The 23,977-nt window shown below is 38.9% G+C and overlaps 1 protein-coding gene across 1 annotated transcript in view; it reads left to right on the top strand.

Annotated features, from left to right (window-relative positions):
* SNTB2 (syntrophin beta 2) overlaps nt 1-23,977 on the top strand; it is a 110,787-nt gene that overhangs the window by 67,253 nt on the left and 19,557 nt on the right. Inside the window, exon 4 of the mRNA XM_045988062.1 lies at nt 12,532-12,674. Coding sequence (XP_045844018.1) covers nt 12,532-12,674 — 143 coding nt within the window. The remainder of the gene's footprint in view (nt 1-12,531; nt 12,675-23,977) is intronic.

Genomic DNA, 23,977 nt, shown 5'->3' with positions numbered 1-23,977 from the left:
TATGTCTATGCTACCTAAAGCAATCTACACATTTAATGCAATCCCTATCAAAATCCCACCCATTTTTTTCAAATAAATGGAACAAATAATCCTAAAATTTATATGGAACCAGAAAAGACCTCGAATAGCCAAAGGAATGTTGAAAAAGAAAGCCAAAGTTGGTGGCATCACAATTCTAGACTTCAAGCTCTATTACAAAGCTTTAATCATCAAGACAGCATGGTACTGGCACAAAAACAGAACCATAGATCAATGGAACAGAATAGAGAGCCCAGAAATAGACCCTCAACTCTATGGTCAACTAATCTTCAACAAAACAGGAAAGAATGTCCAATGGAAAAAAGACAGCCTCTTCAATAAGTGGTGCTGGGAAAATTGGATGGCCACATGCAGAAAAATGAAATTGGACCATTTCCTTACACCACACACGAAAATAGACTCAAAATGGATGAAGGACCTCCATGTGAGAAAGGAATCCATCAAAGTCCTTGAGGAGAACACAGGCAGCAACCTCTTCAACCTCAGCCGCAGCAACATCTTCCTAGGAACATTGCCAAAGGCAAGGGAAGCAAGGGCAAAAATGAACTACTGGGATTTCATCAAGATCAAAAGCTTTTGCACAGCAAAGGAAAAGGTTAACAAAACCAAAAGACAACTGACAGAATGGGAGAAGATATTTGCAAATGACATATCAGATAAAGGGCTAGTGTCCAAAATCTGTAAAGAACTTAGCAAACTCACCACCCAAAGAACAAATAATCCAATCAAGAAATAGGCAGAAGACATGAACAGACATTTCTGCAAAGAAGACATCCAGATGGCCAACAGACATATGAAAAAATGTTCCACATCACTCGGCATCAGGGAAACACAAATCAAAACCACAATGAGATATCACCTCACACCAGTCCGAATGGCTAAAATTAACAAGTCGGGAAATGACAGATGCTGGCGAGGATGTGGAGAAAGGGGAACCCTGCTACACTGTTGGTGGGGATGCAAGCTGGTGCAACCACTCTGGAAAACAGCATGGAGGTTCCTCAAAAAGTTGAAAATAGAACTACCCTATGACCCAGCAATCGCACTACTGGGTATTTACCCTAAAGATACAAACATAGTGATCTGAAGGGGCACGTGCACCCGAATGTTTATAGCAGCAATGTCTACAATAGCCAAACTATGGAAAGAACCTGGATGTCCATCAATAGATGAATGGATAAAGAAGATGTGGTATATATACACAATGGAATACTGTGCAGCCCTCAAAAGAAATGAATCTTGCCATTTGCGACAACGTGGATGGAACTAGAGGGTATCATGCTTAGTGAAATAAGTCAGTCGGAGAAAGACAGCTATCGTATGATCTCCCTGATATGAGGAAGTGGAGATGCAGCATGAGAGGTTGGGGGGTAGGAGAAGAATAAATGAAACACAATGGGATTGGGAGGGAGACAAACCATAAATGACTTTTTTTTTAAATTTTTATTTATTTATTTATTTGACAGAGAGAGAGAGAGATCACAAGTAGGCAGAGAGACAGGCGGGGGCGGGGGCGGGGGGAAGCAGGCTCCCTGCTGAGCAGAGAGCCCGATGCGGGGCTTGATCCCAGGACCCTGGGATCATGACCTGAGCCGAAGGCAGAGGCTTAACCCACTGAGCCACCCAGGTGCCCCACAAACCATAAATAACTCTTAATCTCACAAAACAAACTGAGGGTTGCTGGGGGGAGGCAAGTCGGGAGAGGAGGGTGGGGTTATGGACATTGGGGAGGGTATGTGCTATGGTGAGTGCTGTGAAGTGTGTAAACCTGGCGATTCACAGACCTGTACCCCTGGGGATAAAAATACATTATATGTTTATTCAAAATTTTTAAAAATAAATTTTAAAAAAAGAGTCTGTTTCTTGGAAAATTAATAAGTATTATTCTTAAACTGTTTCAAAAAATGGAAAAGGAAGGAAAACTTCCAAATTCATTCTATGAGACCAGCATTACCCTGATACCAAAACTAGATAAAGACACCTAAAAAAGAGAACTATAGGCTAATATTCCGGATGACCATAGATGAAAAATTCTCAAAAAAAAAAAAAATACTACCAAACCAAATTCAAAAATACATTTAAAAAAATTCATCTCAATCAAGTGGGATATAGTCCTGGGTTACAAGCGTTATTTGATTGACAAATCAATCAATGTCATACATCACCTCAATAAGAGAATGGGTAAGAACCATATGATCATTTCAGTAGATGCAGAAAAAGCATTTGAGAATGTATAACATCCATTCATGATAAAATCTCTTGACAAAATAGGTTTAGAGGGAACATACCTCGACATAATAAAGACTGGATATGAAAGACCCACAGTAAACATCATACTCAAAGGATGTCCATTCTCATCACTTTTACTTAGCATAGTACCAGAAGTCCTAGCCATAACAATCAGACAACTAAAAGAAATAAAAGAGATCGAATTGGTAGGGAAGAAGTAAAACTTTCAGTATTTGTGGATGACATGATACTCTATATGGAAAACCTGAAAGACTCCAGCAAAAAAACTGCTAGAACTGGTGAATGAATTCAGTAAAATCAACAGGATACAAAATTAGTGCACAGAAATCTGCTGCACTTCTATACACTAAAAATGAAGCAGCAGAAAGATAAATTAAGAAAAAAATCTCATCTACAATTGCCTCCAAAATATTAAGATATCTAGGAATAAACCTAACCCAAGAGGTGAAAGCCCTGTCTCAGAAAACTATAAAATACTGATGAAAGAGATTGAAAATGACAAAGAAATGGAAAGACATACCATGCTCATGGATTTGAAAAATAAATACTGTTAAAGTGTCTATACTATCCAAAACATTTTACACATTTATTACAGTCCCTATCAGAAAACCAATAGCATTTTTACAGAACTAGAAGAACAAAGAATACCAAAATTTGTGTGGAACTGCAGTAGACCCCAGAGAGCCAAAGTATCTTGAAAAAGAAAGGCAAAGCCAGAGGCATCATAATTCTCAACTTCAAAGTGTATTACAAAGCTGTAATCAATACAGTATGGTACTGACTCAAAAATAGACATAGATCAATGGAAGAGAATAGAAAATCCAGCTGTAATCAATACAGTATGGTACTGACTCAAAAATAGACATAGATCAATGGAAGAGAATAGAAAATCCAGCTGTAAACCCACAATTACATGGTCAATTAATCTTCAACAAAGGAAGAAAGAATATAAAACGGGAAAAAGAATGTCTCTACAACAAATGGTGCTGGGAAAACTGGACAGCTATGTGCATAAGAATGAAACTGGACCAGTTTTTGCACGATATAAAAAAATAAATTCAAAATTGATTAAAGACCTAAATGTGAGGGATGCCTGAGTGCCTCAGTCAGTTAAGCGGCAGCCTTCGGCTCAGGTCCTGATCCCAAGGTCCTGGGATTGAGTCCTGCATCAGGGACCCTGCTTCTTCCTCTGCCTGCCACTCACCCTGCTTATGTTCTCTCTCTCTGTCTCTCTGTGTCTCTCTCTCTCTCTCTGACAAATAAATAAATAAATAATCTTTAAAAGAAAAAAAAGATCTAAATGTGAGACCTAAAACCATCAGCGTTCTAGAAGAGAACACAGGCAGTACTTTCTGAGGCAATCATCTTTTCCTGAGGCAAGGGGAAATAAAAGCAAAAATAAGCTATTGGGACTTCATCAAAATAAAAAACTTACAGTGAAAGAAGCAGTCAACAAAAACTAAAAGGCAGTCTACTGAATGGAAGAATATATTTGCAAATGACATATTTGTTTAGCCACGGTTTAGCCAAAATATATAAAGAACTTCTACAACTCAGCTCCCCCAAAAAGCACAAGAAACAAGTGTTGGCAAGGATATGGAGAAAATAGAACGCTTATGCACTGTTGGTGGGAATGCAAATGGTGCAACCACCGTGGAAAGTAGTAGGTAGATTCCTCATAAAATTAAAAAATAGAACTGCTTTATGATCAGTAATCGCTCTACTGGGTATTTACCCAAGGAATATAAGAACACTAATTTGAAAGGTTACATGCACTGTTATGTTTATTGCAGCATTATTTATAATAGCCAAGTTATGGAAGCAGCCCAAGTGTCCAATGACTGATGATAAAGATGTTGTATATATACACAATGGAATATTATTCAGCTATAAAAAATAATGAAATCTTGACATTTGCAACAGTACAGATAGGGCTAGACAGTATAATACCAAGTGAAATAAGTCAGAGAAAAATACCATATGATTTACTCCAATGTGGCATTTAAGAAACAAACAAACAAGCAAAAAACAAGCAAAGGGGGGCACCTGGGTGGCTCAGTGGGTTAAAGCCTCTGCCTTCGGCTCAGGTCATGATCCCAGGGTCCTGGGATCGAACCCCGAATCGGGCTCTCTGCTCGGCAGGGAACCTGCTTCCTCCTCTCTGTCTCTGTCTGCCTCTCTGCCTACTTGAAATTTCTGTCAAATAAATAAATAAAATCTTAAAAAAAAAAAACAAGCAAAGGGAAAATATAAGAGAGAAACAAATCAAGAAACACACTCTTAACTATAGAGAACAAACTTAACGGTTACCAGAGGGGAGATGCGTGGAGGGATGAGTTGAATGGGTGGTGGGAATTAAGGAGTACACTTGTTGTGGCGATTACCAAGTGATGTATGGAATTGTTGAATCATTATATTGTGCGCCTGAAACTAATGTATCACTGTATGTTAACTCACTGGAATTAAAATAGAATTTTTAAAAAATACAATTTTTATCCTCGTTAAAAAAATGTTTCTTGTTTTGCCTCTCTTTTTTCCCTTTTTTCATTTGTTTTATTTCTTAAATTACTCATATGAATGAAATCATATGGTATTTTTTTTGTGACTGACGTATTTCACTTAGCATTATACTCCAGTTCCATCCCTGTTGCTGCAAATGACAAGAGTTCATTCTCTTTTTTTTTATTTTTTTTATTTTAAAAGATTTTATTTATTTATTTGACAGACAGAGATCACAAGCAGACAGAGAGGCAGGCAGAGAGAGAGAGAGGGAAGCAGGCTCCCCGCTGAGCAGAGAACCTGATGCGGGACTCGATCCCAGGACCCCGAGATCATGACCTGAGCCAAAGGCAGTGGCTTAACCCACTGAGCCACCCAGGCGCCCCAAGAGTTCATTCTCTTTATGGCTGAATAATACTCCATTGTGTAGCTACATCTTTTTTTTTTTTTTAAGGTTTTATTTTTAAGTAATCTCTACACCCAGCGTGGGGCTCGGACTTACAACCCTCAGAGATCAAGAGTCACATGCTTGAGCACCTGGGTGGCTCAGTTGGTTAAGCCTCAGCCTTTAGCTCAGGTTATGATCTCAGGGTCCTGGGATCGAGCCCCTCATCGGGCTCTCTGCTCAGCAGGGAGCCTGCTTCTCCCTCTCTCTTTGTCTGCCTCTCTGCCTACTTGTGATTTCTCTCTCTGTCGAATAAATGAATAAAATCTTAAAAAAAAAAAAAAGAGTTGCATGCTCCACTGACTGAGCCACTCTGGAGCCCCTATACCACATTTTCTTTATTTAATCATCTATGGATGGACACTTGGGCTGCTTTCACAGTTAGGCTATTGTAAATAATGCTGCTGTAAGTGGAGGGGTATATATATTGTTTCAAATTAGTATTTTTTTATTCTTTGGGTATTCTTTAAGGATTTTATTTATATATTTGACAGACAGAGATCACAAGTAGGCAGAGAGGCAGGCAGAGAGAGAGAGGAGGAGGAAGCAGGCTCCCTGCTGAGCAGAGAGCCCGATGTGGGGCTCGATCCCAGGACCCTGATATCATGACCTGAGCCGAAGACAGAGGCTTTAACCCACTGAGCCATCCAAGTACCCCTTCTTTGGGTGTTCTTACCCAGTAGTTTGATTACTGGATTTTAGGGTAGTTCTATTTTCAATTTTCTGTGGAAACTCCATACTACCTTCCACGGTGACTACACCAGTTTGCATTCCTGCCAACAGTGTAAGAGGGTTCTTTTATCTCCACATCCTTGCCAACACCTGTTGTTTCTTGTATTTTTTTTATTGTAGCCATTCTGACAGGTTGATTTGTATTTTCCTGATGATGAGTGATGTTGAGTGTCTTTTTGTGTCTGTTGGCAATCTGGATGTCTTCTGTGTAGAAATGTTTGTTCACGTCTTCTGTCAAGTTTTTAACTGGATTATTTTTGGGGGGGTACTGAGTTGTATAAGTTCATTATTTCTAAATTTTTATATGCTACTTGAAAAACTCAACTGAGTGGTAATTGTGCTATGCTTTCAGCAATGTTAGAAATTCTCATGATCTTAAAAGGTAATACATTTATTCACAGGGTTCACAGGTCAGAATAAAATGTTAATAGGTGGAAAATCTTAAATCTCCTTTTTGTCCCCCATGAACCCAGTTCCCACCCCTTTTCCCAGAAGGGGTAATCACTTTCACTCCTTTCTAGTGAATCTTTTGAAGGTTTCTTTATGCAAATAGAAACAAATCTGAACCCATATTCTTTTTCTCTTTTATAAAAGAAGATAGCATATTATGCATACTACTTTATACCTTGCTGGTTTTTTCATTAAACAATATATTCTGGAGATCTTTCTATATCGATGCAGAGAAAGCATTCTTTTTTTTTTTTTTTACGACTATATGTGTTTCCATTGTGTGGCCATAATTAAGTAAGCACTCCTCCCAATTTTGTTGTTACAATCTTTTGCCCTTATAAAGGATGGTATGGTGAATAATCTTATAATTTGTCCTTTTACACATGTGCTATCCAAATCTTTGGTTTCCAAGTTCAGGTAGACCAGGGAACCCATATTATCTGAATGTATTTGGTTCTTAAACTTCTGGGCGTGAGTAGTAAAACTTTGGTTAGTAAGGGATTTATCCAAAAATGTAACTGATGTAGCAGTAACTATATTTGGATATTGAGAGTTTAGAGAGTAAGGGATATTTCTGTACCTGGAGGATAAGTCCCCAGAAGTACTGGGTCCAAGGGTGTGTTAGTTATCTATCGCTATATGACAAATGACTCCAAAACTTAGGGCCTTAAAATAACAAATATTTACCTCACATAGTTTTTGAAGATTAGAAATTTGGAAGTAGTATAGCTGGGTGGTTCAGGCTTGGGATCCCTTGTGAAGTTGCAGTCAAGCTGTCTGCCAGGGGGCAGTCATCGGAGGAGTTGACTGAGGTTGGGAGGTCCACTTCAAGCATGATTCATTCCCAGGGCTGTTAGCAGGAGGCCTCAGTTCCTGCCATGTAGGCCTTGTTACAGGGCTGCTTAAGTGTTCTTAAGACATGGCTACTGGTTTTCCCCAGAGTGAATGATCTGAGAGAAAGAACAAGCTGAAGCCACAGTGCCTTTTATGACCTAGACTCTTCTGCCATATTCTTTCTATTAGCAAGTTACTAAGTCCATTCTACACCCAAGGGCTCCACCTCTTAAAAGGAAGAGTAGTGTAAAGAATTTGTGGAAATATTTTTAAAGAACCACAAAGGGTATATGCATTTGTAATTTTGTTGTTTTGTTTTGTTTAAAGATTTATTTATTTGACAGAGAGAGACACAGAGAGAGAGGGAGCACAAGTAGGGGTAGTGGGAGGGAACGAAGCAAGCTTCCCACTGAGCAGGGAGCCTGAGGTGTGGCTTGATTCCAGGATCCTGGGACCATGACCCAAGCTGAAGGCAGACACCCAATGACTGAACCACCCAGGCCCCCCGCATTTGTAATTTTGATAAAAATTGCCAAATTGCCTTCCATCAGGGTTGAACTAATTTAGATTCCCACCAGCAATATGAGAGTTGTTAAACTTTCAAAGTGAAATTACTTTGGTCTATGATACATAAAGACAAGTAAGAAGGAGAAGAACATAACCACCAGTTCCTCACAATATGTCTTTTACGGACCATATTTATGTGGTGTTTCCTCCAATCAATTTTGAGCTCTTGCAAGATGGGAGCACATTTTTTCCCAAATCTTTACTGCCTGCAGAGAACTTAGCCAAGTGCTATGTATATAGTAGATGCTCAGTAATTTATATACATATAAAAAGCAAGCAAACAAATCACTAATGATAAAATATTGTCCAAGAGCACAAGCTCAGAGTTGGGAAATAATATTAAGTAAAAAGGTTTAATCTCTTTTAAAAAATAGTACCACTGAACTAATTCAACATACTGTTTCTAAAATACTCTTCATTTTTACTTTTTTGAAGTTGTTGTTTGGGTTACCCAAATCAGATATCACTGTTGGTATAAGGTGTTCAAGCAAGACTGAATACATTTTTCAGAGGTGTTATAAGTATTATAATGAGCTTATGTATCTGATAAAGTTTGAATTCTGTAAATGCTAAAGCCTTTTCTATAAGATTAATTCTTTGAGTGTGAAGGTGGTTAAAATAATTTTAGATTATATAATCTATTCACTAGAGGTAAACATTTCTTTTGGCATAAGGTGTATTTACCGAAAATCTTGCATAGAAATGAAGTTGTTTCAGTTGTACTTAGCAAAGATAGTTGTGGGGCACCGGGGTGGCTCAGCCCATTGAATGCCTGACTCTTGATTATGGCTCAGGTCATGATTTCACAGTCCTGGGCATTGGGCGTCAGACTCCATGATGTGGAACCTGTTTAGGATTCTCTGTCTGCCCCTCCCCCCATGCTGATTCTGACCTCACGCTTTTTCTAAAAAGAGAAAAAAAAAGTCATTTTGTGGATAAATTTAGGAAGGTTATTTATTTAAATTATCTCTCCTTAATTTATCTTTTGTTATTTCACATTGTTTAAAAACTGAGTTTGCAGGGCGCCTGGGTGGCTCAGTGGGTTAAAGCCTCTGCTTTCGGCTCAGGTCATGATCCCAGGGTCCTGGGATCGAGCCCCACATCGGGCTTTCTGCTCCACGGCGAGCCTGCTTCCTTCTCTCTCTCCCTGACTGCCTCTCTTGCCTACTTGTAACCTCTGTCTGTCAAATAAATAAATAAAATCTTAAAAAAAAAACAACTGAGTTTGCTTAAAATAGCAGAAACCTATACTACAGATAATCAATCGGTAAGCAACAGATAATCTCTTCTCTGCACAGGGACTTCTGTCCCTTCATTGATACTGATTTTTATGTGACTGATAGTTTACTTTTTATTGGTTATATTCTTAAAAGAGAATTTTCTTTAAGTCCACCAAATGGGGGGAGGGGCATATATTACCTATAAAACCAATATTTGTAAGCAGTTGAGTATTGATTAGAAAAGCCAAGACAGCCGAAGAAAGCTTTGTTCCCACAGTTCCTAATTTGTTCCTGATAATTCTCAAAATGTGTAAGTATGCTAAATGATCATTAGTGGAATGGCTCATTTAGTTTTTGTTCTCTGTTTTGTATCACAATAACAGAATAACAGAAGTATATCACCCGTCAAAAGATTGATTTATCAGATTAGGATTTAGGGAATGAATAGTAACTATTAGTGTTATTCAACACTAGTTGAATCTTTAGTGTTATTCAACACTGTTTATCAAAAAATAAAATTTGGCCAAGGCTGTTGTTTGGCCAGGTATTATGCTTGTGTGGGTGTTGAAACACAAGCAAACCAGAACCCTAACATTAGTATCTCTTTTTTCTCTGGCCAAAACCTTAATAGTGGAGCCCCAAGGCTGCTTGTCCTGATACCACAACTAAAAATACATGCTATATATATAGCAGGAAGCATTTTGACTCTACTGAAAGCAAACAGTATCCTTATACTAAAGGCAGATAGACAAACAGAATGACTTAAATTGATGTTTCATTTTTCTACAATGATAAGTAGAAGAAGGAAAAGAAATTCTCTTAAGACTTAAGGGGAGCCTGGGAGGCTCAGTGGGTTAAGCCTCTGCCTTCGGCTCAGGTCATGATCCCTGGGTCCTGGGATCAAGCCCCGAATCGGGCTCTCTGCTCAGCGGGGAGCCTGCTTCTCTCTCTCTCTCTCTCTGCCTCCCTTTCTGCCTACTTGTGATCTCTGCCAAATAAATAAATAAAATCTTAAAAAAAAAAAAAAAGACTTAAGGCTCTAAGACTCTATAGACTCAAAAGGACCAAAGAATAAACACTTTTTAAAAATTGTTAGTTGAGGGGTGCCTGGGTGGCTCAGTGGGTTAAGCCTCTGCCTTCGGCTCAGGTCATGATCTCAGGGTCCTGGAATCGAGACCCACATGGGGCTCTCCACACAGCAGGGAGCCTGCTCCCTGCCCATCTGCCTGCCTCTCTGCCTACTTGTGATCTCTCTGTCAAATAAATAAATAAAATCTTTAAAAAAATTGTTAGTTGAACAAAAAATTCTCTATCTTGAAATTAGATAATGCTTCTGTTGGTATTAGCAATTTTCCTTTATTGCCTGAAATATCTTCTCTGGGAAGAAATACATTTAACTTAGGTATTCCAGATGCAGCCTTCAAAATCTCTTCTTACAACTTAAGGGAAAAATTCATTTTAAAAAGTCAGATTGCTGCAATGCCTAAGTGCCTCAGGCAATTAAGCATCTGACTCTTGATTTTGGCTCAGGTCATGATCTCAGGGTTGTGAGGTTGAGCCCTGCACTGGACTCTGTACTTGGCATGGAGCTTGCTTAGGATTCTCTCTCTCCCATCGCCTCTATCTCTCCCCTCCCCCTCCTCTCTCTCTACCTATCTTTAAGGGGAAAAAAAAAGTCAGGTTGCCATTTTAACCTCTTGGGAAGATAGGTTTTACATTACAGTAGTCCCCCTTATGCATGGAGGATATGTTTTAAGAACCCCAGTTGATGCCTGAAACCATAGATAGTACCAAATGTTATATATATACTATGTTTTTTCCTATTCATACATACATATGATAAAATTTAATGTATTAAATTAGGCACAGTAAGAGATTAACAAGAGCTAATAATAAAATATAACAATTATAGCAGTATACTATAATAAAAGTCATATGAATGTGGTCTCTTTTTCTCTTAAAATATTTTATTGTACTATATTAGTGATTTTTATGGTGATGTGAGATGAAGTGAGTTGAATGGCATAGTCACTGTGATAGAGCATTAAGCTATGACTGACCTTCTGTCCATATGTCAGAAGGAGGATCATCTTCTTCAGGACCATGGATGACGGTTGGTTACTGAAACCATGAAAAGCAAAACCATGGATAAGGGAAGACTACCGTGTCTTCCCTTTTGAAATCTTATTCATAATAATCTCAGAGACAAAGACTTAGAAATCCCTTTGGGTTATCTGTGAACCATAAATATAAGAATCCAAGAGAACTTTTTGGAACTGATAACCTCCAGGAATTATAGAGTTACCCAGAGACTAAATATAGAATCTTAGAAAAACTTGGGTTCACTGACCAGAAAAGTAAAATCATTTCTATAGAACCTTGCTGGAATCTCAGAGTAGGGTCATATATTCCCTTCCCTTATCTTCCTTATATTTTGTGCTTCCAGCACATAAAAGAACATAGGTAACTTCACTAGAATTCACTAGAATTCATTTCCAACTCCTGGAATCAGTTCGTGGCTCTAACTACAAGGGGAGAGTTCTGGTAGTAGATGTTATAACACAGAACCAAACCACTCAGTTTACTTTTCATCTTATAGATAAATTCTTAAGGTGCTCTGACATGTTCAAATGACCTTCAGATGTCATTAAGGAAGAGAAAATGAGAAGTAGCTTTTTTTTTTTTTTTAAAGATTTTATTTATTTATTTGACAGAGAGAGAGATCACAAGTAGGTAGAGAGGCAGGCAGAGAGAGAGGAGGAAGCAGGCTCCCCGCGGAGCAGAGAGCCCGATGCGGGGCTCCATCCCAGGACCCCAAGATCATGACCTGAGCCGAAGGCAGCGGCTTAATCCACTGAGCCACCCAGGTGCCCCGAGAAGTAGCTTTAAAGACAACTCTATAAGAGACAAGTAGATTCATCATTTTGATTTCTCCTTGAAGCCATCAGTGGTAGCTGAAGCATCTGTGGTTTTTGTTTTTGTTTTAGGATTTGTGTAAAAATAACACTATTGTTAAGCATTCCCTGTTTGTTGTTTCATGGGGAGAAATGTTTTGATATACCAGGGATTTTGTTCAGCATAGTCTTTTGCTTTATGGCTTTGGATTCTTGACAATATGGATAAATAGTGGCTGTTTCCCTAAATTTTTAAATCCTCACGGAGATAACTGAGCTTTATGCGGGTAAATGCAATGGTACATTTGAAACAAAACAAACTTCCTAAAGTATAATGGGGAACTCTGTAAAAACAGAGTCCTATCACTAGGTAATGTCTCTAACTCACTCTGGAAGAGCTTTTCCAGCTGAAACAATCCACCTCACAGTGGAGAATCCTAGCCAGTGGAAAGGAACCTGATGGGATGTTTCCTGTTCTTCAAGCCTCTTAGGTTCAGGGAACAAAATGGAGATCCACTATGTTAGACCATCACTGAAGGGACTTTTACAGCTACATAACATTATAGTTAGCTCTGCTTTCTGGATTTTACCATTGTAACAGGCAAAACTAGATGGTGGAAGACAACAATGGAGACCTGTCCTCATGGCTGTGACTGAGAAGGATTTGCTGCTTTATGACTGTATGCCGTGGACAAGGGATGCCTGGGCATCACCATGTCATAGCTACCCTCTTGTTGCCACAAGGTAAGTTTAAAGACAAAAATATAAAATAAAATAGCTGTCCTACTCTAAATCTACCAAAAAATTTTAAAGTGAATTCTATTATATTAGGTACCTGAAATAGCATTTAAGTACTAGACATAGATGGTTGAGACAAAAACTTTTCTTTCATAACCTTATTGATTATTTTGCAGCTCCTGGCTCAGTAAATGTTTTCTGTCATTAGCATTTTTTAAGTTGTTGAAACAGCTTCCTAGAACTGTTCCCTTCAAGTCTTGCTTAGTCATGAAGATAAATAGTAGGGTTTTTTTTTCCTTTACTTTATTGACTGTGACTAGAAAACCACTGGAATTGGGGTAACCTTTTGACTGTGTGATGAATTCACTTAAACCAGTATATAGTACTGTGGATAAACCACACAAATCAGCCAAAATATTCTTCAGTTCTCTTTCTAGTATAAGAGCACATAATTTTGATGCCAGCAAATAAACATTGATTTGACTTAAAGCAACAGGAAATTTCTAGCATGCCAGATGTGGAAAGTTGGAAGGGAAATGAATAGAGATATGTAGATTTGGGGGCCGAGGTTTCTTACAAGGTAACTAGAAACTAGTCTGAAACTAGAAAACATTCACTTTTAACTTTATTGGGGCTTAAAAAAATCCGGCTTTGAAGTAACTCAAAAACTATACATTAAAAAGGAACTCCACAGAAAAGTATTTGGTATTTTTAAAAAAGGCTACGTGGTGAGGCCATCTGGTATGTCCTCCGAGGAATGGTGTGGTGGGGGTAGGAGTGGTGATAAGGGTTCCTGCTTAGAGTAGACCAAGAGTCATTTGAGGAGGAGTATTCTCTAAATTACAGGAAGACTTTCACGGTATATAGGATTTCCTTCAACTTTCCAAGTTGTCTTACATATGTCATTCTTTTTATAGAAATATACTTTTCACATAACTTTTAGGAATTTCTCTGTAATTTAGAGCTGGAGCACCTAGATCACAGAATACAGATAAAGGATTTGTTGAACCTAAGAATGAGGGAGGTGCACCCTCATTAATTCCTTGAGGACATAAGGATTCTACAGAAAGACTGAATTTAACCATCAGTTCTCTGGGTTGGTTTTGTTTTTCCCACCTCTGGATTTTTTTTATTTTTAATTCCCACTAAATTATAATTTCTTTGAGGTTAAGAACTATGACTGAGTCATCTCAGCACTTCCATAAATCTTAATCAAATTCGATTCTATTACTTAAATTATAGTTTCTCAGTCATAGTTACATTGGGAGCATGACAGGAATCCTGTGAAAACATGTGGACATATCTCAGTAGTTATGATTCCAACAATTAAATTTGTATCTCCCAAAGATTTAGAGTTGATGAATATGACTAAAAGATCTCTTAAGTTTCAGGGCACTTGGGTGGCTCAGTGGGTTAGGGCCTCTGCCTACGGCTCAGGTCATGATCCCAGAGTTCTGGGATCAAGCCCCACATTGGGCTCTCTGCTCAGCGGGGAGCCTGCTTCCTCCTCTCTCTGCCTGCCTCTCTGCCTACTTGTGATCTCCATCTGTCAAATAAATAAAAACTTGAAAAAAAAAGATCTCTTAAGTTTTAATTCTATGGAAGAAGCCTATACTCTAGTTATGGTCATAGAATGCAAGGAGTAGCTTTATCCTTAGACACTTCCTTAATTGTGTGTCACTAGAGAGATGGAGCAGAAATCTGTGACATCCCATAGATGCGCCTTAGTTCAATACTAGAAAGTACAATCCTATAAACAAATAATTTCTGGCCATTGACTAGATGGGGCCTAGACTACCAAAGCCTTTGGTACTAAAGAAGGAGATAGTATGGTTCTGTGTCTACTATCAGTGTACATTATTTTGAAAATAGGGAAAAGATATAAATAAGACTTAAGACTAAAACTAAAACTCTTAGGAGAAAATACAGGAGTATATCTTTGTGACCTTAGCTTAGGCAGACCTTCTTGGATAGTACACAAAAGCACAACAACAAGAGAAAAAAATAAATAAATTGGACTTCATTAAAATTAAAAACTTTCGGGGGCGCCTGGGTGGCTCAGTGGTTTAAGCCGCTGCCTTCGGCTCGGGTCATGATCTCAGGGTCCTGGGATCGAGTCCCACGTCGGGCTCTCTGCTCTGAAGGGAGCCTGCTTCCCTCTCATTCTCTCTGCCTGCCTCTCTGCCTACTTGTGATCTCTCTCTGTCAAATAAATAAATAAAATCTTTAAAAAAAAAAAAAAAAAAAAAAAAAAAAAAAAAATTAAAAACTTTCATGCTTCAGATGTCACCATCAAAAACGTGAAAAGACAACCCACAGAATGGGAGAAAATATTTGCAGTTCGTTTATCTAATTTGGAACTTGTATCTAGAAAATATAAAGAACTCTTACACCTCAATAATAAAAAAGGTAAACTACCCAATTCAAAAATGAGGAAAGGATCTAAAAAAAGTTTGTCTAAAGAAGATATGCAAATGGCCAATAAGCACAATGAAAAGATCTCAACATAATTAGCCATGAAGGAAATGCAAATTGGGACTACAGTGAGATACCATTTCCCAACCACAAGGATGGCTATAATTAAAAAGGCAGATAATAACAAGTGTAAACTAGGATGTGGAGAAAATGGAACCCTCCTACATTGCTGATGGGAATGTAAAATGGTGCAGTTGATGTGTAAAATAGTCTGACTGTTCCTCAAAAGGCTAAACATAGAGTCACCATACAACCTAGCAATTCCATTCCTAGGTTGTCTACCCCAAAGACATGAAAACTTATGTCTACACAAAAACTTGTACATGAGGGGCGCCCGGATAGTTCATTGGTTAAGCATCTGACTCGATCTCAGCTCAGGTCTTGATCTCAGGATCATGAGCTCAAGCCCCATGTTGGGCTCCACACTGGGCATGGAGCTTACTTTAAAAAAAAGAAAAGAAAAGAAAAAACTTACATGTGAATGTTCTCAACAGCATTATTCATAATAACCAAACAATGGAAACAACCCCAACTGTCCATCAATTGAGAAATAAATGTATATCCATATAATGAAATATTATTCAGCAATAAAAAAGAATGTGTTCTTATACATTCTGCAACATGGATGAAACTTGAAAACACACTAAGCAGGGTGCCTGGATGGCTCAGTCATTAAGCATCTGCCTTTGGCTCAGGTCATGATCTCAGGGTCCTGGGATCAAGCACCACATAGGGCTCCTTGCTCAACGGGAAGCCTGCTTCTCCCTCTCCCACTTCTGCTTGTGTTCCCTCTCTTGCTGTGTCTCTCTCTGTCACATAAATAAAGAAACTCTTAAAAAAATAAAGAAAGAGAGAAAGAAAGGAAGGAAGGAAAGAAAGAAAACATACATAAGTGAAAGTAGCCAGACATAAAAGACCATATATTGTATTATTTAGTTTATATAAAATGTCCAGAGTAGGTAAATCTATAGAAATAGAAAGTAGGTTGTTCATTGCCAAGGATTGGGTTGGTGGGGAGGGTTGGGAAAAATAGACAGTGATGTCTAATGGGTATAGGACTTCTTTTTGGGGTAATAAGAGTGTGCCAAGAGGCGCCTGGGTGGCTCAGTGGGTTAAAGCCTCTGCCTTCGGCTCAGGTCATGATCCCAGGGGCCTGGGATCGAGCCCCACATTGGGCTCTCTGCTCAGTGGGGAGTCTGCTTCCCTTCCTCTCTCTCTGCCTCCCTCTCTGCCTACTTGTGATCTCTGTCAAATAAATAAATAAAATCTTTTTTTTAAAAAGTGTGCTAAAATTAAATGTGATGGTTGCACAATTCTGTGTATATTAATATCCATTAATTATATCTCAATAAAGCTATTATAGGAGCACCTGGGTGGCTCAGTCGGTTAAGTCTCTGCCTTCAGCTCGGGTGGTGATCTCAGGGTCCTGGGATTGAGCCCCGCATCGGGCTCTCTGCTCAGCAGAGAGCCTGCTTCCTCCTCTCTCTCTGCCTGCCTCTCTGCCTACTTATGATATCTCTCTCTGTGTTAAATTAAAACAAAAAAATCTTTAAAAAATAATAAAGCTGTTATAATTAAAACAACCCATCTACCCCAAAACCCCAAAGGTGTAATGGAAGACCAATCCTTAATAAACTGCATTTGAGTCCCTATTTTGCCACTTAGAGTCGGTAATCAGCAGCATGTTTCTTAACCTTTCTCTGCTGTAGAATTTCAGTTTGTTCACTGAATCCTAATGGTATAGGGTGGGTATGAGTATTGGATGAGTTAATATTTATAAAATGCTACAATTTACCTAACACGTTGTATGTGCATAAGTAAGTGTTAGCTGCTTTAATAATCTGTCAAAAAGGAATTCTGTGTAAAAAGTGTAATTGGGTTGATTTGGCCTTTGTTAAAAGAGGAACTTAGCTCTATCCAATAGTTTTTTTTTTTTTAAGATTTTATTTATTTATTTGACAGAGAGAGAGATCACAAGTAGGTAGAGAGGCAGGCAGAGAGAGAGGGAGAAGCAGGCTCCCTGCTGAGCAGAGAGCCCGATGTGGGGCTCGATCCCAGGACCCTGAGATCGTGACCCGAGCTGAAGGCAGAGGCTTAACCCACTAAGCCACCCAGGCGCCCCTATCCAATAGTTTTTATAAATAGTGAATGTTTCATGTTAAATGTGAGGAATTCAAATGTATTATTTGGATCAACCTAGACCTGCAAATTGAACTTGGCCATAAATTAAATGGGTGGAGCCTATAGCTCTCTGAACATGTTATTTCTTTTTTTTTTTTTTAAGATTTTATTTATTTATTTGACAGAGATCAAGAGCATAAGCAGGGGGAGCGGCAGAGGGAAAGGGAGAATCAGGCTCCCCGCTGAGCAGGGATCCCAATGATGGGGGGCTTGATCCCAGGACCGTGGGTTCATGACCTGAGCCAAAAGCAGTTGCTTAACCAACTGAGCCACCCAGGTGCCTCTGAACATGTTGTTTCTTAATAAGTTTAATTCAGGGGTGCCTGGGTGGCTCATTCAGATAAGCATCTACCTTCAGCTTGGGACATGATCCTGGGGTCCTGGGATCGAGCCCCTCATTGAGCTCTCTACTCAGGGGAAGCCTGCTTCTCCCTCTCCCTCTGCCTCTTCTGCTTGTTCTCTGTCTCAATAAATAAATAAAATCTTTTAAAAGGTAAGTAAGTTTAATTTACTTTGCAACAAGGATTGTTTACTCCTTGTGCAGGAAGTACCAGTAGATTAGGAGCAAAGATGACAAGCAGATGAGAGGTTTTTTCCATGTGTCTGTGTCAGTGAGGTGGAATTGGTTAAAGTCACTGCAAGATAGAACTAAGTGGGCCTTAGTTATCCTTTGCCTCCCATAGCGGGTAGAGTTTGGCCACAGAGAGAAACCAAAGGATGGAACCAGACCAAGAGGTATCCCACAGAGAGCAGCAAGGCCAGAAAGTGGTGTCTTATGTCTTTTTGGTGTGGGAGAAAGAGAGGGTTTGAGATTTATGAGTAATGAAAAAGGGCTGAATATTCACTTTCATTAATTCTACTCCTAATACTCTGGAACATGTTCTTATGAATAGAGGAGGCAAGGAAAAAAAAGAAGATAGTATAAACACATAGAGAAGGAAAAGAAATCAATAACTTTGATTACCCACAAAAGTAGGTAGTCCCTAATAAAATGAGAGTTAATTGTAGTTCGAAAATCAAAGAATGTTGTTAGAGTAATATAAATTAATATCATTTATTGGTTTGCACATTTACAGATTCTTAGAAACCAAGATATGTGTGTGTGTACACTTAATAATGGGTATTTTCACACTGGTGAGGAATTTGAGTAAAATATGATAAATGAAGTTTTTTTTTTTAATTTTTATTTTACATATTCCTTTTTTTTTTTAAAGATTTTATTTATTTATTTGACAGAGAGAAGATCACAAGTAGGCAGAGAGGCAGGCAGAGAGAGAGAGAGAAGGAAGCAGGCTCCCTGCGGAGCAGAGAGCCCGATGCGGGGCTCGATCCCAGGACCCCGAGATCATGACCTGAGCCGAAGGCAGCGGCTCAATCCACTGAGCCACCCAGGCGCCCCTATTTTACATATTTCTTAAGATTAAGCCCAGATACATGATACAGGTAGAAAAACACATTGGTTTTAAAGGTGCTATGGATTTTGTAGGATGTGCATTTTGTAGTCTTTTCCTATAAACTTTGTTTGACTAGAGAAGAAAAAGATCCAAAGACAGTGTGGCTACTTTACAATATGGAAAATTGAATGGTGTTGTGCTTACAGGATTTAGGGGGCAAAAGCAGCTAAAACGCTTTTGCATGAGCTCATCTGGCCTCCCCACTAAAGGGGTCCTTTTGGCAGCATGTTCTAACCAACTGCGGCCCAGCCAGAGTCTAGCAGCTGGTTTGAATTAGATTTCCTCTGCCAAATATTTCATAATCAAAACCTGAAAAATTCTCCCAGACTTTATATTTTTTAATGTCTGACATGGGATTAGCAATCAAACTGAAATGGTAGGCTCCACCCTGTCACTTTGCCCATGCTCTGTCTTACTTGGATCATATGTGGAATAATTCTGAAACTTAACTTTTGCTGAGATAACTCATGTTTAATTGGCATGTTGGTTCTATAGGCATCTGCTCAGTGAGGCAGTTCTCAAAGCATACTTCCATGAACCTCTGAGGATCCCCTTTTCAGGGGGTTCTTTGAGTTTGAAACTATTTTCTTGGTAATACTAAGATGCTATTTGCTTTTTTTCCCTGTTGATTTTGGTACTGAGGGTTGGTAAAATGGCTGGTGCTTTATCATGAATCAAGGTAGTTGATTCCATACCAAACCATATGGACTTGCCGGATGTTGGGGGCCAAGGGGATGTTGGTTGCCAGTTTAACCCCCAAATGTCTTTGTTGGAACAGTAAAAATTTAGTTTTATTTAATCTTAACCCTTGAGTGTTCATCTTCTTAATATTCTGTAAGTTGAGGGGGGAAGTACTCACAAGCACTTTGGCTGCGTACTGAAGTATGATGGTTGTTTCAAAGGAAACCACGTGTGTGGTTGACTTGCTAGTTGAACTAGCTGTGATTTTTCATGGACCACCATTTTTCACTTGAAAAAACAACTTGTGGAGAAAGGCTGGGAAGAGTAGGAGGACCCTAAGCTCACCTCATCCCACAGAAACATACAGCTGGATAATACATCAGCATAAATAATCCAGAAAATGACCCAAAGGATGGCAGAACAAACACCACAGCTAAAGGCAGAGAAGACGTTGCATTGAAGGGGGTAGGAAGGGCAGAAACATGGTTGGGAAAGCTAGATATTATTAAGCTAGATATATAGAGATTAGCCAAAAATGCAAAACACTGCCATTCTTCACATTAATTTTTTAATGCCTTTCGTTGTACCACTATCTACAGTAGGAAGGGAGCCACCAGCACAGTCACAGGGCAAGAAACAGAGACCATTACATCAGGAAGCCTGCACAGGGAAGACAAAACCCTGAGACATTTCACTTTGAAAGGGAGAGGGGCTGAATTTCCTGAGTTGTTACAATGGTGGGGTGGGGGGAACTACTTAAAGCCTGAAATTTTAAAAATCAGTGGGCTCAGCTCTGGGAGGGCCCAAGAGCCTTAGGAAGCGGAGTCCCCACCCTTTAAAGAGACAGCACAAGAAACCACCCAAGGAGATCCAGTATAGAAGCAGCAGTTTGTTTTATTTGTTTTAAAGAGTTTATTTACTTATTAGAGAGAGAGAGAAAGATCAGACTCCCACCTGCCAAGCAGGGACACCGATGTGGGACTCCATACCAGGACCCTGGGATCATGACCCGACCCAAAGGCAGAGGCTTAATGGACTGGGCCACCCAGACACCCAAAGCAGCAGTTTAAAAAACGTGCACTCTTGGGCACCTGGGTGGCTCAGTTCGTTAAGCATCTGCCTTCAGCTCAGGTCATAATCCCAGCGTCCTTGGATCGAGCCCTCTGTGGGGCTCCCTGCTCAGAAGGGAGTTTGCTTCTCCCTCTGCCTTTCCCCTGTCCCCCTCCAACCCTCCACCCTGGCTTATATTCACTCTCTCTCTTTCTCTCTGAAACAAATAAGTAAAATCTTTTAGAAAAGAAAATCACTGTCAAACAATGTTTTTCTTATAGAACTTCTGAAAACTTAGATGAGGATAGTACTTCAAAGAGCAGTAAATAAAATGGCCTGTTCTTAGCTTCATTGTAGGCCATATACCTATAATATTTTTCTAAAAGTTTGCTGGTTCTATCTTTCACTCCTGTAATGATAATTTAAGCAAAAGGACTTTTTTTTTTTTAAGGTTTTATTTATTTGTCAGAGAGAGAGAGAGCACAAGCAGGAGGAGCTACAGGCAGAGGGAGAAGCAGGCTCCCTACTAAGCAAGGAGACAGATGTGGGAACTCCATCCCAGGACCCTGGGATTATAACCTGAGCCACAGGCAGACGCTTAACTGACTGAGCCATCCAGATGTCCCAAGCACAGGGATTTCTAAGAGCAAATGGATGCTCCTTTACATTTCTTTTAGCTGTCAGAAAGCCACTATGGGTTCAGATAAAAGGCAACAGTTTGTCTTTCAAGAAAAAGGTAATTTCTTCTCATCTATCTATCATGTACTGGTTTAAAACGCCAAGTTAATCACATTAGTTCTCAGCCCTGTATATACACTAGAATTACCTGGTGCATGGCTTTAAAAATTATTTACGTCTGGCTCAAATCCTCAAAAATTCAGACTTAACTGATCCAGGCAATCTTATTCTTACTAATAAAAACTTATCCAGATGGTTCAGATGTGTAGCCAGTTGAAAAGCACTAAACGAGTCATCTGCCAACTTTCTGGTCTGAGGACCTTTATATACTCCTAAAAACTAATGAAAACACAAACATGCTTTTGCTTTTGTGGGTTATAGTAATTGATATTTACTAATTAGAAGTTAAATGGGAGAGATTTAAAAAATTAATTTAAAAATAAAAGTAAAAAACCTATCATGTTTCAATATTACTAATTTTTATTAAAATAATATTTTCTAAAACAAAAAAATGTGAAGAGTAGCATTGTTTTACATTTTTTTAAAGATTTTATTTACTTATTTGACAGAGGTCACAAGTAGGCAGAGAGGCAGGCGGAGGGGGTGGGGTGGGGGAGAAGCAGCCTCCCCGCTGAGCAGAGAGCCCAATGTGGGGCTCAATCCCAGGACCCTAGGATCAGGACCTGAGCCGAAGGCAGATGCCCAACTGCCTGAGCCACCCGGCACCCCTTATTTATTTATTTTGAAGAGCAAGAGAGAGAGTCAGGGGTGGGGGGCAGAGGGAGAAAGAGACAAGCAGATTCCTGGTTGAGTGTGGAGCCCAACGCAGGGCTCAATCCCACAACCCTGAGTTCATGACCTGAGCCAAAATCAAGAGTTGAGTCTGAAGCTCAACTGACCATCTAGGCACCCTTTCACTGTTACTTTTTTAGCAGCTTCACTGAGATAACTCATATACCATACAATTCACCCATTCAAAGTGTGGTATTTAATAGTTTTTATTATGTTCACAGAGGTGTATGACCATCACCATAATCAATATTAGGACAGTTTCATCACCCTAAAAAGGAAGTTTTTACCCATTGACAGTCGCTTCTCATTTTCCCCTCCACCAGTCCTCACCAGGAATCTAATTCTGTCTCTGTAGATTTGCCTATTCTATAAATGGAATCATATGTAGCCTTTTATGTCTGGTTTCTTTCCCATAGCGTATTGTCTTCAAGGTTGATCCATGTTGTAGCATGTGTCATAGCTTCATTTATTTTTATGGCTGAATAATGTTCCATTGTATGGATAGACCACATTTATCAGTTGATGGCCATTTGGCTTATTTACACTTTTTGAGTCTTATGAATAATGCTGCTGTAGTATTCATCTACAGGTTTTTAATGTGCACATATGTTGGTTTGGGGGCATATATAGCTAGGAACAGAATTGCTGGGTCATATGGAGCTCTATATTTAACCTTTTTTGAGAAAGTACCAGGCTGTTTAGTACAGGCACAACATCATTTGAAATTCTTACCAACAGGGTATGAGTTTTCCATTTTCTCCACACCCTCATGGTTTTAAGTTGCATTTCCCTAACAGCTAATGATGTTGAGCATCTTTTCATGTACTTATTGGCCATTTGTATACTTCCTTGGAGTAGTATCTATTTAAATCCTTGATCCTCTAATTGGGTCCCCTTTTTATTATTGAGTTGTAAGAGTTCTTTATATATTCTGTAGGCAAATACCTTATCAAATATACGATTTGCAAATATTGTTCCTTTTCTATGAGTTGTCTTTTCACTTTCTTGACAGTGTCATTGGAAGCACAAAAGTTTTGAATTTTAATGAAGTCCAATTTATCAGTCTCCTCTTACATTTTTGTGTCACATCTAAGAAGACTTCCCCAATCCAAAGTTACAAAAATTGACTTCTATGAGTTTTTCTAAAAGTTTTGTAGTTTTAGCTCCCAGACTCATTCTTTTATCCATATAGGGTCAGTTTTTCTGTAGTGTGAAATAGTGATCAAACATCACATCATTCTTTTTCTTGGGAATATTCAGTTATCACAGTACCATTTGTTAAATAGACTGTTCTTTCTCCATTGAAGTCTCTTGGCAAAAGTCAGTTGATCATAACTGAGGGTGTTGTTTTTTTTTCTGGACTGTCAATTTAATACCTTCGGCTCGGGTCATGATCTCAGGGTCCTGGGATCGAGTCCCGCATCGGGCTCTCTGCTCGGCAGGGAGCCTGCTTCCCTCTCACTCTCTCTGCCTGCCTCTCTGCCTACTTGTGATCTCTCTCTGTCAAATAAATAAATAAAATCTTTAAAAAAAAAAAAAAAAAAAAAAAAAATAAATTTTGAAATCAGAAGAGTGAATCCTCCAATTTTGTTCTTTTTCAAAGTTATTTTGGTGATTGTGAGTTCCTTGCATTTTCATATGGATGTTAGGATTAGCTTGTTGATTTCTGAAAAGAAAATTAAATTTCATAGAGATTGCCTTGAATCTGTAGATCAATTTAGGGAGTATTGCCATCTTAAAAATATAAGTCTTCTGGTCCATGATAAAGGGTATCTACTTATTTAGGTCTCTAAATTCTTTCAGGAATGTTTTAGAGTTTTCTGAGTATAAGTTTTATACTTCTTTTGCTAAATTTATTCCTAAGTATTTTTCATTTTGATCTTTTATAAATGGATTTTTTTCTTAATTTCCTTTATAGATTGTTCGCTCCTACTATATATAATCAATACATTGATTTTTTTTTTTTTGAGTGGGGAGGGGCAGAGGGAGAGAATCCTA

This window comes from Meles meles, chromosome 19 (genome assembly GCF_922984935.1).
Source record: "Meles meles chromosome 19, mMelMel3.1 paternal haplotype, whole genome shotgun sequence".
NCBI lineage: Eukaryota > Metazoa > Chordata > Mammalia > Carnivora > Mustelidae > Meles > Meles meles.
This window is presented reverse-complemented; position numbering and strand designations above follow the sequence as displayed.